The sequence below is a fragment of the Myotis yumanensis genome, unplaced genomic scaffold (assembly GCF_028538775.1).
Source record: "Myotis yumanensis isolate MYYU_CA2020_CCGP unplaced genomic scaffold, mMyoYum1.0.hap1 SCAF_18, whole genome shotgun sequence".
NCBI lineage: Eukaryota > Metazoa > Chordata > Mammalia > Chiroptera > Vespertilionidae > Myotis > Myotis yumanensis.
The window spans coordinates 2118390-2133294 of record NW_027223769.1 but is presented as its reverse complement, the minus strand read 5'-3'; the positions used below and the strand labels follow the sequence as shown (position 1 = coordinate 2133294).

At 51.7% G+C, this 14905-nt stretch overlaps 1 protein-coding gene across 1 annotated transcript in view; it reads left to right on the top strand.

Moving 5' to 3' along the window:
- The window catches only part of GRIK5 (glutamate ionotropic receptor kainate type subunit 5), a 56076-nt gene that overhangs the window by 8943 nt on the left and 32228 nt on the right, over positions 1-14905 (top strand). The window contains exons 6-12 of the mRNA XM_070398873.1: positions 761-939; positions 2606-2659; positions 2756-2917; positions 4420-4572; positions 4945-5049; positions 5168-5275; positions 13964-14167. Coding sequence (XP_070254974.1) covers positions 761-939; positions 2606-2659; positions 2756-2917; positions 4420-4572; positions 4945-5049; positions 5168-5275; positions 13964-14167 — 965 coding nt within the window. The remainder of the gene's footprint in view (positions 1-760; positions 940-2605; positions 2660-2755; positions 2918-4419; positions 4573-4944; positions 5050-5167; positions 5276-13963; positions 14168-14905) is intronic.

Sequence of the window (14905 nt, the reverse complement as noted above, 5' to 3'; positions counted from 1 at the left end):
TGCAAAGGCCACAGGGTAGTGTGAGATATGGAGGACACCTGTGTGGCCGGGAAGAGGGAGTGACGGGGAGATGAGGTCAGGAGAGAATGAGGGTGAGCAGATGGAGGCGGGCCTTGCAGACGTTGGCCTTCGCTCTGAATGAATGAGAAGCTGTTAGAAGATTTGGAGCAGAGAAGGGACACGTCTGCTTTCCATGGTTCTGGCTTCAGAGTAGGGAACAGACTCGGGGCAAGTTTGGCTGTTGTAACAGGCAAGAGATGACACTGGCTTGGGTCAGGGCAGTGATGGTGGGGTATGCAGTCGATGGGTCTAATGTCTTTTGAAGGTAGAGCTTAGGTAGATTGGGTGTGGGTGTGAGAGAGAGGAGGCCAGGCTGCTGTCTAGGGTTTTTGGCCTGAGAGACTGGCAAGCTGGAGTTGTTCACCGACTTGGGAGACATGCTGGTTTGGGCAAAAAGAGCAGAATGTGGCTTTGCACGTGTGAAGTGGGAGATGCCTGTCACACATACCAGTGGGGGCAGAAGGTGGCAGGAGGAAGGCCTCTGGAGGTCGGGAGGAAGTGCAGGTTGGGGTTTTAATTTGGGAGGACCCTGGGTCCAGTACCCCAAAACAGCCAGCTGCACTCTGGACAGACAGCTGCCCATCTCCTGAGTGCACCCTCATCCCCTCCCCAGTTCCCCCATGGTGGTGAGGAGGAGGGAGTGTTTGCCCCATGTCAGGCACATGGAGGGGCTCTAATCCAGGACTGAACCCACTCCCAGGCCTGTTGCGGTTGGAGGAGCTGGTTCGAGGCTTCCTCATCTCCAAGGAGACACTGTCAGTGAGGATGCTGGATGACAGCCGGGACCCCACGCCGCTGCTCAAGGAGATCCGTGATGACAAGGTGTCCACCATTATCATCGACGCCAATGCCTCCATCTCCCACCTCATCCTCCGTAAGGTGGGTCCCCTGTCTCTGCTTCCCTACGGGGTCAGACACAGAAACATGGGGGACAGAGCACATGGCCTAGTGCCCATAGGCCTTGGTCGTCACATGGGGTATGAAGACCTGCTTCCTGTGTGCAGAGATAATCAGGAAGATTGTCCCTCGGCTCGGCTGTTCCCCAGTTGCAGCCCTCATTGGACTCTGGACAGTTGCCTCCCCTCCCTGTGAACAGCTGCCGCCTCAGTGGGTTGTAGTGAGGGATAATGAGTGAGTGGTAGGGAAAGTTCATGGGACCCTGCCTGGCCCAGACTACGGGGAGCTTCCTAGTATCCTTATGAAGTGCGTGTTCTGCTGTATATTGAGGCACTTTGCACATATTCTTTAGTTTGGCTCTCACCCACCCTGTGGGCACGTGTGATGATCATTTGTGGATGACGAAGCTGGGGTTCCTGCGGGGAACGGTCTGCCTCAAGGCCACCCAGGAGAGGCCGTGTCAGATGCTGGCCCGCCACATGCTGTCCACCAGTGACCCACATTCATTCATCATTCGTTGCTTTCCTGCTCTTAATTTTTCCTCATAATCTAACGTGTATTATTTATTTTTCCCCAGTTTTTATTTTTTAAAATATATTTTTATTGATTTCAGAGAGGAAGGAAGAGGGAGAAAGAGTTAGAGACATCAATGATGAGAGAGAACCATTGATCAGCTGCCTCCTGCACGCCCCCCACTGGGGATCGAGCCCACAACCCGGGCATGTGCCCTTGACCGGAATCGAACCTGGGACCCTTCAGTCCGCAGGTCGATGCTCTATCCACTGAGCCAAACTGGCTAGGGCTTTCTCCAGTTTTTAAAAAATTAAAACCATATGTCACTGCTGATCGTAGCTTATAGGAAGAGGTGTGGACAGCACCCGTAGGCTCTGGAGGCAGGGTGGCTTGTAGGAAAGATTATGCTCAGGTAGCAGGCCTGGGCCGGAGACCTGACCCTCCCCGTGTGTGCTCAGGGACCTGTGGTCACTTTCCTCTCGAGCCTGTCCATCCCTGTCGTGGAATGGGCTATAACCCACATGATCACAGCTCTTGACACTCAGGCAATGCAAGCTGGTGCCGGTTAAAGTTCTAATGTCCATTGCGGGGCAGGATTGGGCATTCCTGGCCTGGTCTTCTAGCTTTGTTCTCCTCAGGGGCTGTGAGAAAAGGGGCTCAAAACATGACTCTTAGAGCCATATTGGCTGCCTTTGCTGCAAAGGGCTTTTAAAGGTGGCAGGGGTAGTTTATCTGACCTGGGACCAGGCTGAGCCTTACAAGTGAGCAGCCCAAACCTGGCGTGGGCAGCCTGGGCATTAAGGTTAAGGTTGTCCTCCCCACCTGCCCTGTTTCTGAGGTGTCCCTGTGCCTGTCTCCAGAGGGCAGCCTTTTAAGTGATCTAAAGAGGGGCGCTGGCATTCAAGGCAACTACATCCCACCTGGGCTACCAGTCAGCAGGGTTGAACGCGAGGGATCAAGGTCTCCCCCTGCCCACATATGTCTTCTTCCTGCCTCTCTCTATCTCTGGGTGTTTCTTACTGTATTTCCCACGGGGTGCCTTCTCGCCAGGCTTGTCTCTAAATATCTCTTTCCCTCTCGGTTTCTCCCCATTTCTGCTTCTCTGGTCGCCTCTTTTCCTGCCGGTGTTCTCCAGGCCTCAGAGCTAGGCATGATCTCAGCGTTTTACAAGTACATCCTCACCACCATGGTGCGTACCCCCAGCAGCCCCTGTGACCCCATTCCCTCCCATGATATCTGCACCAGTGGTGCCTGGCCCCGGGTCTCACCCTTCTTCTCGTCCCAGGACTTCCCCATCCTGCACCTGGACGGGATCGTGGAGGACTCCTCCAACATCCTGGGCTTCTCCATGTTCAACACCTCGCACCCCTTCTACCCCGAGTTTGTGCGCAGCCTCAACATGTCCTGGAGAGAGAACTGCGAAGCCAGCACCTACCCGGGCCCTGCAGTGAGCACGCCCCCTCGCCCCCGCACACAGACACTCTGCACACAGATACTCTGGGCCCCTTCAAATCTCTGCCAGTTGGTGCTCAGAGCCTCTGGTGCTCCCACTCACTTCCCGAATACCTGCCATGCAGCCTCACTCTGAGATAAGTCTGACCTGTCCTCCTCTCCACCTCCCATGGTGCAGCAGCCACACTGGTCTCCAGGTGCCTCTGCCGCCCCAGCACATGCGCACCTCAGGGCCTGTGCATCGCTTCCTCATCACCAAGTCATTGCTCAAATGTCCCCTTAGTTGTGAGACCTTCCTTGGTCCCATTTAAAATATGGGAAACTCCCCACGATATAGCCCCCTTCCCTGCTGTATTTTCCTCCATAGCACCTGTCTTTGCTTATCTAATTACCATGTGGCTTGCTCTATATTTTGCTTAGATATAGATACACATACATGATTTAAGTTCCTTGAGGGCAGGGCTTTCTCTCTGTTCACCATTATATACCAGCACCTAAGACAGCCTGGCTCAGAGTAGGTTTCTGATAATATATGCTGAATAAATGCAAACATACAAAAGATGCATATTTATGTGTGTTTGCTCACAGACATCTAGTCATATACCAAGATACTGAGACAGTCCTGCGTGCACAGAAACTCACGGATACCGAGCCATGCAGTCGGATGTGCACACATGGACATAGACAGAGGCACATTCATTCGCACCCCTGCGCCTACCTGCATAGCACGAGATTCACACCTGCACATCCACCCAGCTAAGACGTACTCTCACAGACACACTCACAGACGCCCTGTGCCATCAATCACAGCTCAGTGGCAGCTTGTATGGAGCCCGCACCGTGTGCCAGGCGCTGTTTGGAGTTCTTTGCTGCATTATCTTGCTTGATCCCCACCCTAGTACTCAGAGGCAGAGATGGCAATTATCCCCACTATACAGGGGAGGAAACTGAGGTTCAGAGGGTAGTGGGGACTTGGCCCACTACAGGGAATAGTGGAACTGGGCCTTCAGCTCAGACCTGCCTGTCTCCCAGACCCGGGCTCATAGCCATTATGTGCTCCTGCCTCCTAGACACCCAGCCCTGCCCTGTGTATAAACAAATAGGAACATTTGCCCAGCCCCACCCACATAAACATCCCTAGGCACACTGAGAGAGGGCCTGCGGCCATTGTCTACAGCCTGCATCAGCCGCAGAGACATGCAGATTCCCAGGCGCACCCTCACCTCAGGCCCATGAACACCCCCTTTGGGGGTGACACAACTGGCTGTCCAGGCACACTCAGACATGCCCTCCCCTGAACAGACACATGGTCACACGCATTCAGGAAGAGATGCTGCCATAGAGGCTTGGCAGCATGCACACCTTTCCCTGTCACATGCATTCCCCGAGAAAGACACCAGAGAGTTGTCTGAGGGCTGGGGGTAGCACCAGGGGGCTCGGGGACTCCCCTGGCTAAGCTCCTCTTCCCTGTCCCGCCCTACCTCTGCCCCCATTCAGCTGTCGGCTGCCCTGATGTTTGATGCCGTGCATGTGGTGGTGAGTGCCGTCCGGGAGCTGAACCGCAGCCAGGAGATCGGTGTGAAGCCACTGGCCTGTACGTCGGCCAACATTTGGCCCCACGGGACCAGCCTCATGAACTACCTGCGCATGGTGAGCTGGGAGTGGGAGGGTTGAGGGCAATCAGCCTGCCTCCAGTGGGGGACTCACTGTGTCCACCTTTTGGCCCTTTGCCCTCTCCCCCACCTCCAACGCCTCTTGCTCCCTCTGCGCCTCTTCCTTGCTCTTCCCTCTGTCCCTCCTTTCCTGGCTTTCCTCTGCCTGCCGGTACTGCTGCGTCCTGTGTCTTTGTTCCATCACCCTGCGTTTGCTGGTGTGTGGTCTTGCTTGTTTAATCGTGGTCCTTCCTGGTCCCTCTCCCTCTCTCTTGTCCCCTCCACCTCTGTCTCTTTCCCTCTGGGCCTCTCTCACCCATCTCTCTGGGCTCCTGCCACCCCTCCCTCTGGCCACCTCCCACCCTGCTAGGTAGAGTATGACGGGCTGACCGGGCGGGTCGAATTCAACAGCAAAGGGCAAAGGACCAACTACACCCTGCGCATCCTAGAGAAGTCCCGGCAGGGCCACCGTGAGGTGAGCAGGCCCAGGGTGAAGCCAGAACCCTGACTGGGTGGGGTGGGGTGGAGGTGGAAAGGAGGGAGGGCGGGGTGGGACCCCACCGGTTAGAGTACCATACCCCTCTCCTCCCCAGATCGGGGTGTGGTACTCTAACCGGACCCTGGCCATGAACGCCACCACCCTGGACATCAACCTGTCGCAGACGCTGGCCAACAAGACGCTGGTGGTCACGACCATTTTGGTGAGTGGCCCTTGTGGGGCAGCAGTAAATGAAGGGGCCTTTCCTGAGCGGTGCCCAGCCCAGTCCTGGTCAGGAGGAGGGATGCCTCAGCTGGCAAAGCGCACAGTGCAATGGGGCTGTGACTCATGCACCCAACAACCCCGGACTGGGCCACGGTGTTACCATCCTAATCGCTGCCAGGGCAGGGGAGGCACAGACTCTGCCCTCACAGCCGGCCCAACCCGGGCTCCGCCAGCCTGCTGTTCGTTGCACAGCGGAGAGGAAGGCCTGGCTCACAGGAGAGCGCCATGAGCATTCCACGCGGCCACGCAGGCAGGGCACCGCACAGTGTCTGGCCCATGGAAGGCCCCGTCAGTCACGGTCAGGAGTGGCCATTTTGTCACACTTGCCAAGTGTATTGACACACATGTTAACTTATTTAATGTCCATCTTGAAGATGTGGAAACCGAGGCTCAGAAAGGTGGAGCGACTTGCCCAGGGTCTCACAGCCAGTAAGTGGCGTAGTCAGGATGGAAGTGAGTGTCTGAGGCCCCAGAGCCTGTGCTCTGAATCTCCAGTCTTCTCGTCCCCTCATTGTCCTGCAGCCCACTGGTGCTGCTCCTGCATTTTCCAGACCAGAGCCAGGCCTTGTGGGTCAGGAATATTCACTGAGCACTGTTCTGCACGGGCACTGTGCTAGGCCCTTTCCAGGTGTCACTCTTTAAACCTCTCAGCTACTCCATAAGGTTTGTCTTATTTTCCTTCTTTTGAAGGTAAGGAAACAGGTCCCACAGCAAGTCCCTGTTGGAGCTGAGTGTTAGTCTTCGAGGCCACGCCCTCTCCCCTGCAGCCCTGCCACCCACCGGACACAGTGGCCTCTAGGAGGTCAGGGAGGGGTGACACACAGGATCTGGTGAGCAGGAAGCTGTCCGGAGCAGCTGGGCTTAGAGGCTGGGCATGCCGCAGCCATGCTCTTTGCAGCAGCCAAGTCCGTGGCCCACTGGCATCCACGTCTTGGGGGTCCCTCAGTGCCTCTGTGAGCTGAGCTGGCTAGTGCTATGGATGCTGAGGTTGAAAGCATTACCACAGGCTCCACAGGATGTCAGAGGCCCCCTAAAGCAGTGTCAACGGGCCATTCCCTCAGTCCCTAGGGAACTTCTGATCTAAAAGTGGATTTCGAGTCCCTCTGGAGAAGAGCCAGTGATCCTGCTGGGGAGGGACAGATGGCCTGCAGACAGGAAACCAGACACTTCGTAACAGCCTCACTGAGAGCCCTGTGGGCCAGGCAGGCTGGCTGGCAGAAGTCAGACCTCTGTGCTTGTGGGAGTGTTGCCAGTTCCAGGGTCTTCCTGGGGCCCGAAGAGATAGGGTCCTTGGTGGGGAGCAGGGGCAAAGGTCAGGGAGGGGGGTGTCAAGAGAGCAGAGCCATGATCCTAGGGCAGGGGTGGGGAACCTTTTTTCTGCCCAGGGCCATTTGGATATTTATAACATCATTTAAGGGCCATACAAATGATCAATTTAAAAATTAGCCTGCTATACTTGGTCAAACATTTCATTAACTCTGACAGGACCAGACCAAATGATTTCGCAGGCTTTGTGAGTCCCTAGGGCCAGATGTTCCCCAGCCCTGACCTAGGGACTTCAAGCTTCTTCTCATACTTATCTCTTCTCCCCAAGGCCCATAAGCCAGTGTTCTCTTCCTGATACTCATTCTCTTGATGGATTCATTCATTCCACAAATATTTTCTGAAGCTGCTGTGTGTCAGGCTTTACACAAGTTCTGGAGGTACAGGAATGAGTCACACGTGGCCTCATGGTTTCCTTACTTTTGAGGGGAGGGGAATCCTAGTTCAATGGAGGAGACAGGCATGGACACAGTCATTGTCACACAGAAAGGAGGGACTGACTCAGCTGTGGAAGGCCCGAGGAAGGCTTCACAGAGGAGGTGGCATTAGACTGGGCTTTAGAAGCTGCGTAGGAGTTGGGTGCACAGAGGAGGCAGGGGTGGGCATCTGGGCAGCAGGAGCCACAGAAGCAGGGGCCTCAGGAAGCATTTGTCAGATTGGACGTGGAGGTAGCTGGCTCCGTGTGCACAGCCAGATGTGCCTGCTGATTCACTAACATTTTCTGACTTGTGTTTCTGGACAAGGGCCTTTGTCAGATACTTGGGGATTCAGACTTGAGTCAGTGTGGATGCCTGGGCAAGATGTAGTCAGGACTTGTCTTACGCCCGGCTCTGTCCCCAGGGCCTAGAGTGGTGCCTGGCACCTAGTAAGCATGGAGGAGTGATGAGTGCTGCAACAGAGGTGGGAGGGTCTCTGAAGGACTCATTTATGCTTACCCTGTACCTTGAAGGTGTTGAATGAAAGGGGCGGGGCCAGATTGGAATGTCAGAATAGCTCCTGGGTGCATAAGGGAGGCTGAAGGAGAGGGAGGTGCTCCAGGTGGGGGAGTACAAGGCCTGAGCTGGGCTGGGCTATTGGCAGGGAGGGGGATCTGATGTGGGATGTTGAGAAGCAGTGAAGATAGGGTGTGGTGCCTGTGATGCCCAAGGGCTGGGCCAAGGGAGGGAACAGGAGAAGTTTCTCAACAGGGTGGGAGTATCCCTGGGGTGAGGCTCACAAGTCTGGAGCTGAGAGAGGGCTGGCTGGTGCCAAGTTGAGAGAGGCCCACAGGAAGGTGAGGGTGTAAGAGGAGGCCCCAGGAGGTGAGGCTGTGCAGGGGCCTTTCCTCAGGCCCTGCTCCTGGAGAGCCCTCACTTGGTCCCCATGATTCCCTTCATCAAGCAGCTGTGATGTCGAATCCTGCTCTTTGGTGCCTCTGGGTCAGGCATTCCTGTCTTCACTGCCTACCACTCAGGTTGTCCATACTTTCATTTGTAAAATGGGTCTATTAATCTCATTTTGAAGGGTTGTGGGGGGATTGCATGAGATCAGAAGGCACCCTTGGTGGCGCCCAGCATGATCGTGGTAAGCACACACGAGTCCTTTCCCCTTCTCTCTTGTGATCTGGCATCCTTGATAAAAACATCAGTCATCTTGGCTGATGTCTTTGAGCACTTAATCTTCATGGCAACTCTGAGTTGGGTACCGTTATGGCCCCTGATTTTCAGATGAGGGTTAAGTGACCGCCCCAGTCACCCAGCTAGAAGGTGGCAGAGCCCACATACCTCTCCATTGCACTACACTGCCTTGATTTGCCTCAATTTTTGCTCTTTTCTGAGCCCAGAGGACTGTGTTCTAGGCCTGGCTCTACCATTTGCATGCTACAAAACCTGGTGGGTATCTTCTCTTCATCCTCAGTTCACTCCTTTAAAGTGGGGGAATTGAAATGTTCATAGAGTGAAGGGGCTGGACTAGATCAGGGTTGTTTAAATAGCACTCCAGAAAGTCCTGGATATGGATTTGGGTCCTGGGTTCACGGAAGGCATGCAGCTTTCGAGGAATGTTCTAGAACTCACCCTACTTAATTTTTTTTGTTCTTAGTTTTAAGAGATTTTTATGGAAGTGTAACATGCACACAGAAACGTGCACAAATCCTAAATGTACTGCTCGCTGAATTTCCAAAAACTGAATACACCTGTGGAACCAGCCTTCCCACCCGAGCCCTCCTCATGGCCCTTCTGGTCTCTGACCCTCCAAAGTAACTACCATCTCAACTTCCATCACCACAGATTAGCTTTTCCACCTTTGAACTTCATGTAAATAGCTTCATACCCTATGTTCCCTCTTTTGTCTGGCTTCCTCTGTTGATGTGTTTGTGAGATTCATCCATGTTGGGAGTAGTTTAGTTTAATCGTTACATGTTCTGTTCTATGAACGTAACACAGTTTACTTAGGAGTTGTTTCTAGTGTTTTTCTATTATGAAAAGTCCTGCTATGAACATCTACTACATGCCTTCTGGTGAACACAGCGTTTCCATCCAGTGTTCACCCAAGAGTGGAATTGCTGGGTCTTCTCAGCTTTAGGAGATACTGCCGAAGTGTTGTCCATAGTGGCAGTGGCTCTTTGCACTCGCACCAGTAGTGTGAGAATGAGCATTTCAGTTACTCCTCATTTTCCCCAGTGATGAGCATATACAGGACTTAATTACACTCTGGTTTTCACCTGCATTTCCCTAATGATCAGGGAGGCTGACCACCTTTTTCTGTTTGTTAGCTATTTGGAAATCTTTTGGGAAGTCTCTGCTCAAGTCTTTTACTATTTTTAAAAAATTGGGATATATGACCTTTTTATTGATTTGTGAGTTATTTATATATTCCTTTAATAAAGGATACTGTCCTTTGTAGAAATATGTATTACAGATGTCTTCTCTCACTTTGTGGCTTGCTTTGCCCTCTCACTTGTATGTTCCCCCCCACCCCCTCCATGATATATTTTTCAATCCTCACCTGAGAATATGTTTTTTAAGTTGATTTTGAGAGAGAGGAAAGGAGAGGGGGAGAGAGAGAAACCTCCATGTGAGAGAGAAACCTTGATCGGTTGCTTCCCATGTACATACCGATCAAGGATTGAACCCACAACCTTTCAGTGTATGAGACAACACCATAACCTGAGTCATACTGGCCAGGCCCCCCAATGATATATTTTGATGAAATTTTATCTTTAAAAAAATAGTTTATTGATTTTTAGAGAGAGGGAGAGAGAGAGAGAAACAACATCGATCGGTTGCCTCCTGTGTGCTTCCCACCCAGAATTGAGCCACAACCCAGGCATGTGCCCTGACTGGGAATCGAATTGGCAACCTCCTGGTGCATGGGATGATACCCAACCCACTGAGCAACACTGGCCAGGGCAATGAAAATATTTTTAATTTTACTAAAGTTCACTTTATCGTGTTTTTTTTTTTCTTTATGGTTAATTCTTTTTTAATTTAATAATTCTCTGGACCAAGGTCATAAAGTCTATTTGTTTTCTAAAATTAACATATTTCCCTTTTATATTTGGATCTACAATCTACCTGGAATTGATTTTTATGTATCATGTGAGGTGGGAGATCAGAATACATTTTTTTCCATATGAATATACTTGGTTGAACAGCACCATTTATTAAAATGGTCATTCTTTTTTTTTTTTAAATATATTTTTATTGATTTTAGAGAGGAAGGGAGAGGGAGAGGGAGGTAGAAACATCAATGATGATAGAGAATCATTGATCGGCTGCCTCCTGCACCACCCCTACTGGGGATCGAGCCCACAACCAGGCATGTGTCCTTGACTGGAACCGAACCTGGGACCCTTCATTCCACAGGCTGATGTTCTATACACTGAGCCAAACCAACTAGGGCAAAATGGTCATTCTTTACCCCTTCACCACAGTCTTACCTTTGTCATAACTGAGTATCCACTCATGTGTGGGTTTCCCACATTCTGTTCTCTATCCATTTGACCAGCTTTGCTGTCATGCCACATTGTCTTACATACCGTATCTTTAAGTTAAGTATTAATATCTGATGGATAAGTCCTCCGGCTTTCATGTTCTTTAGAATTGCTTTGGTTCTTGACCCTTTGCATTTCCACCTATATTTAGATGTCATACTTCAAAAAATTTAAATATTTTACTAGTTACTATTCAAACTTCTAATCTGGGGGAGGAACAGACGGTAATACAAACCTAAATTAAATGGAATTCAAAGAGGGGATAAGGAGTGAAAAATCAGTCACCTTTTCTCTCCAGTTCCCCATAGGCCACATCCTTCCAAAAGGTCTGCATATACAAGCACGTCCCCACTCTTTTCTTCACAAAGAGTAGCATATTGTACACATTCTGTAGCTTGTTTTTCTCCTCTTAATAGATCTGAGAGAACTTGTTATTTTAGTAGTTGCCTGGGATACTTTGATGACGTCAATAGTCTTTTAAACCTGTCCCAAATTAGGTTGCTCCAGTCTTTGTTCCCACTACAAGCAATGCTGCCATGACACCAGGACCTGCATTTTTGTGTACAGGTGCACAGACATTTGTAGGATGAATTCTTAACCCAGACTTAGCAACAGCCCACTGTCTGTCTGCAGTGCTTCCACAGAAGGTCCCTGAAGAAGCCTGAAAACCTCGGATTAGAGGCTCCTTTAAGAGCCTCGGTTCTGACGGTCTGGGGCTCTAGATTGAGTCCTACAGCATTGTTTTCTGATCCTGAGTTCTGTTCACAGGCACAGGCCCTCTTTCTGGCCCTATAACCCCAGACCCTGGTCCTGAGGCCTCAAATCCACAACCCAAGTGCCTCAATCTTAAATCTGAGATCAGCTTGGCCTGCTGGAAGAACAAGGGGATTGGACCCCACAGCAACTGGGTTTTGAATCCCAGATCTTCCCAGTCTCCCCTTCCCACTGTCCTGCTTCCACTGTGTGGCCTTGGGCAAGACACTTGACCTCCCTGAGCTTGTTTCCTCCTTTGCATGTGGAGAGGGTTTAGTAGAGCCTTCCAGCTAACAGTGGGTGCTTATCTAGATAACTCTTGATTTTTTATTCTCCAGCTTTGATATCTGACCTGGGTCCCCAGCTCTATGTCTGGGGTCTCCCATGTTGCTCTCGGGTTCTTCCACTTGAGTTCAGTCTAGCACAGGGCTTCAGAGCAGAGCTTTGGAGTCAGACTGACTGTCCATCTCAGCCGCATACTCCTTCACTTCTCGGGACCTCGGTGTCCTCATCTCTAAAGCAGAGGTAATAATACCGACCTCCCACGCTGACAGAATAGCTGTCACAGCGAGCCCACAGGAAACACTAGCTGCGCCGCTATTATTAGTAGCATCTCACATTCCTACCCCCAGTTCCACAGTTTTGGATTTGAAAAGGCAGCTTGGTCGAGAGGAAAAAAGCACTAACTTCCCTGCATGTCGTCGCCCCTCAGCTAAAGGGCTTTGTGGAGTCCTGGAATCCAGAGCTCATAACAGGACCTGGCCTCACTGTACCTACCTGTGTAACCACCTCAAGACCCAGAGGCTCGCAACTATAATAATAATTATTTCTCACAATTCTGTGGTTGACAGAGCAGTTCTGCCGCCCTCCCTTGCCTGCTGTGCCCACAGTGGTTAGGCTGGGCTGGGAGATCCAGAGTGGCTGTGGGTGCTGGCTGCTGGCCAGCGCCTCGGTTCACTCATCCTTTAGCAGACGGGCCTGGGCTTCCTTACACAGTGGTCCCAGAAGGCTCTGGAATTCACACAGCATCACTTGCACGCATTTTGTGGGCCAAAGCTAATCTTGAGGCCAGCTCAGAGCCAAGGGGTGGGGAAATCAGCTCCACCTCTGGGAAGAACTGCAAAATATTGCAGCCATGTCTGCCTGAGAGCTCAGTAATGATGTGTTGAATAACAGAGGTGACATTGTGAGCCTCAGTTTCCCCATGTGTGAAATAAGTGTAATAACCCCTCCCATGAAAGGTCACTGAGGAGTCAAAGGGAAAGAATCCTGAGAACACATGCAGCACAGGGGCTGTACTCCGCAGGTGCTCAGCACATGCTCACTGTCGTGACTGTTATTGCCAGAGCTCTCCTGGCTCTTTCCTAAGCTCTGACTCCTTTTGTTCCTAAGTCCACAGAGATACCACACAAACAGCCACTTAGAAAATGACTATGTCGCCGAAACTGGTTTGGCTCAGTGGATAGAGCGTCGGCCTGTGGACTGAAAGGTCCCGGGTTCGATTCCGGTCAAGGGCATGTACCTTGGTTGCGGGCACATCCTCAGTAGGGGGTGTGCAGGAGGCGGCTGATCGATGTTTCTCTCTCATCGATGTTTCTAACTCTCTATCCCTCTCCCTTCCTCTCTTTAAAAAATCAATAAAATATATTTATTAAAAAAAAAAAAAGAAAGAAAGAAAATGACTATGTCAAGGTAAGTGTCCCTTTTGTTACGGGCATCTTCAGAGGCCTCATCCCACCAGCCCTTGGAGTATTCTCTCAGCTTTTGCACTTACTTGGCATGATGGGAGTCAGTAAAATTTGCTCAAATCCCTCAGAAATAAGCATCATCATAAGAACCAGCTCTAGGCCAGAGATTGCAAACTGTCCGGTGTTTGTTTAGCCTGCACAGCATTTAAAAAATGTTAATGGAATTTGAATTGTGACTAACCTGTATAATTAGGAGATCTTACAGAACCACTTGGGTTTCCAAATTCTCACAACATGGGCCATCTGACATCTCACGCCCATCTCCCTCCTGGTGGCATTGGGCCGGAGCTGAATCCTGGTGGGGACCCTCCTCGGTCCCTTGCTGGCTCATGAAGTCAGTTTTCAGTGGCTCACTACAGGTTGTGGGGAAAATAAATGTGGAGCAGAGCGGAACATACCAGGGTGTATTGCCATCCGCACAAGCCTGTTTTGTGGAACCAAGTCTCGTTATGGCATGTGAGTACATGCGCATATATGTGTGTGGTTTGGGTTACAAAGTAAAAGGAATCTCACTGTGGGTCATAGTCAGAAATTTGAAAGACCTTGTTCCAGCTCAGCATGATCTCCATCCAGTCTGATTCACTCTTAGGTTGCCTGCCTCCCTCATAGGCATTTGAGATTGAGACAAATGAACGCCAGGTTGTCTGGTGGAGATTAAAACAGCACCTGTGATCTGGGGGCTGGTAGGGTCCATGTGTTTTTGCTCCTGGCTTTCAGGCCTGTTTCCCACTCAGTGGATTCTGGATCTAGCTGCCCAGCCTGGGCTCCAGGATCCTGACCCAGCCCCCAGACGCCGGACTCTGACCCCCCTTCTCCCTTGCCTCTCCAGGAAAACCCATACGTCATGCGCCGGCCCAACTTCCAGGCCCTGTCGGGAAATGAGCGCTTTGAGGGCTTCTGCGTGGACATGCTGCGGGAGCTGGCTGAGCTGCTGCGCTTCCGCTACCGCCTGCGGCTGGTGGAGGACGGGCTGTACGGGGCACCCGAGCCCAACGGCTCCTGGACGGGCATGGTCGGCGAGCTCATCAACCGGGTACGGCTGCTCTGGGCCAGGGCTAGGGAAGGGGTCACAGCCTGTGGGGCAACGGCAGGTGGCAGGGGGCAGCTAGGGGAGTCTCAGAACCAGCCTGGCACATAGCAGAAGAGGGATGAGTCCCTGGGGGCTCCTTACACCCATGGTATACCGTGCACCTGTGCCTGGCTGGTGGGTCACCTCCTATGTCCCAGGCATTTGCCAAATGCTTCTCTGTGCCACCAGGGCTTAGCTGGTGCTCAAAGGTTTGAGCGAATGAAAGGGATGTAGAGTGGGAAGCAGGCAGAGCATAAGTAGGTTGAGAGAAAGGCAGGGCTTGGGCCAGGAGAGCAGGGACTGTGCCTCATTTATACGCTATGCTCAGCACCTGCCAGGAGGTCTGGCACATTGCAGACATCAAGTCCGCTCCATCAGTGTTTGTTGAGCACTTACTATGTCTTTGTACCATGCTGGCAGCACAGGTGAGCACAGTGGACCTTGATCCTGCCCCCCAAGAGTTTAGTATCTCCTTAGAATGCAGAAAAGCAAATGACCGCAAGACAGAGCCCTTGGGGCTATGATGGGGGAAGTTCTGTCTTAGAGGAGGATTCTTACCTAGCCAGGCATCCAAGGAAGGCTTCCTGGAAGAGGTGACACCCAAGTGGATACTCAAAGGGTGTGGAGTCAGAAAGATGAAGGGGGTAAGGGAGGAGGGCATTGTTTTCGGAGCTCAGGAAATGGCATTTGCAAAGGTGGGGG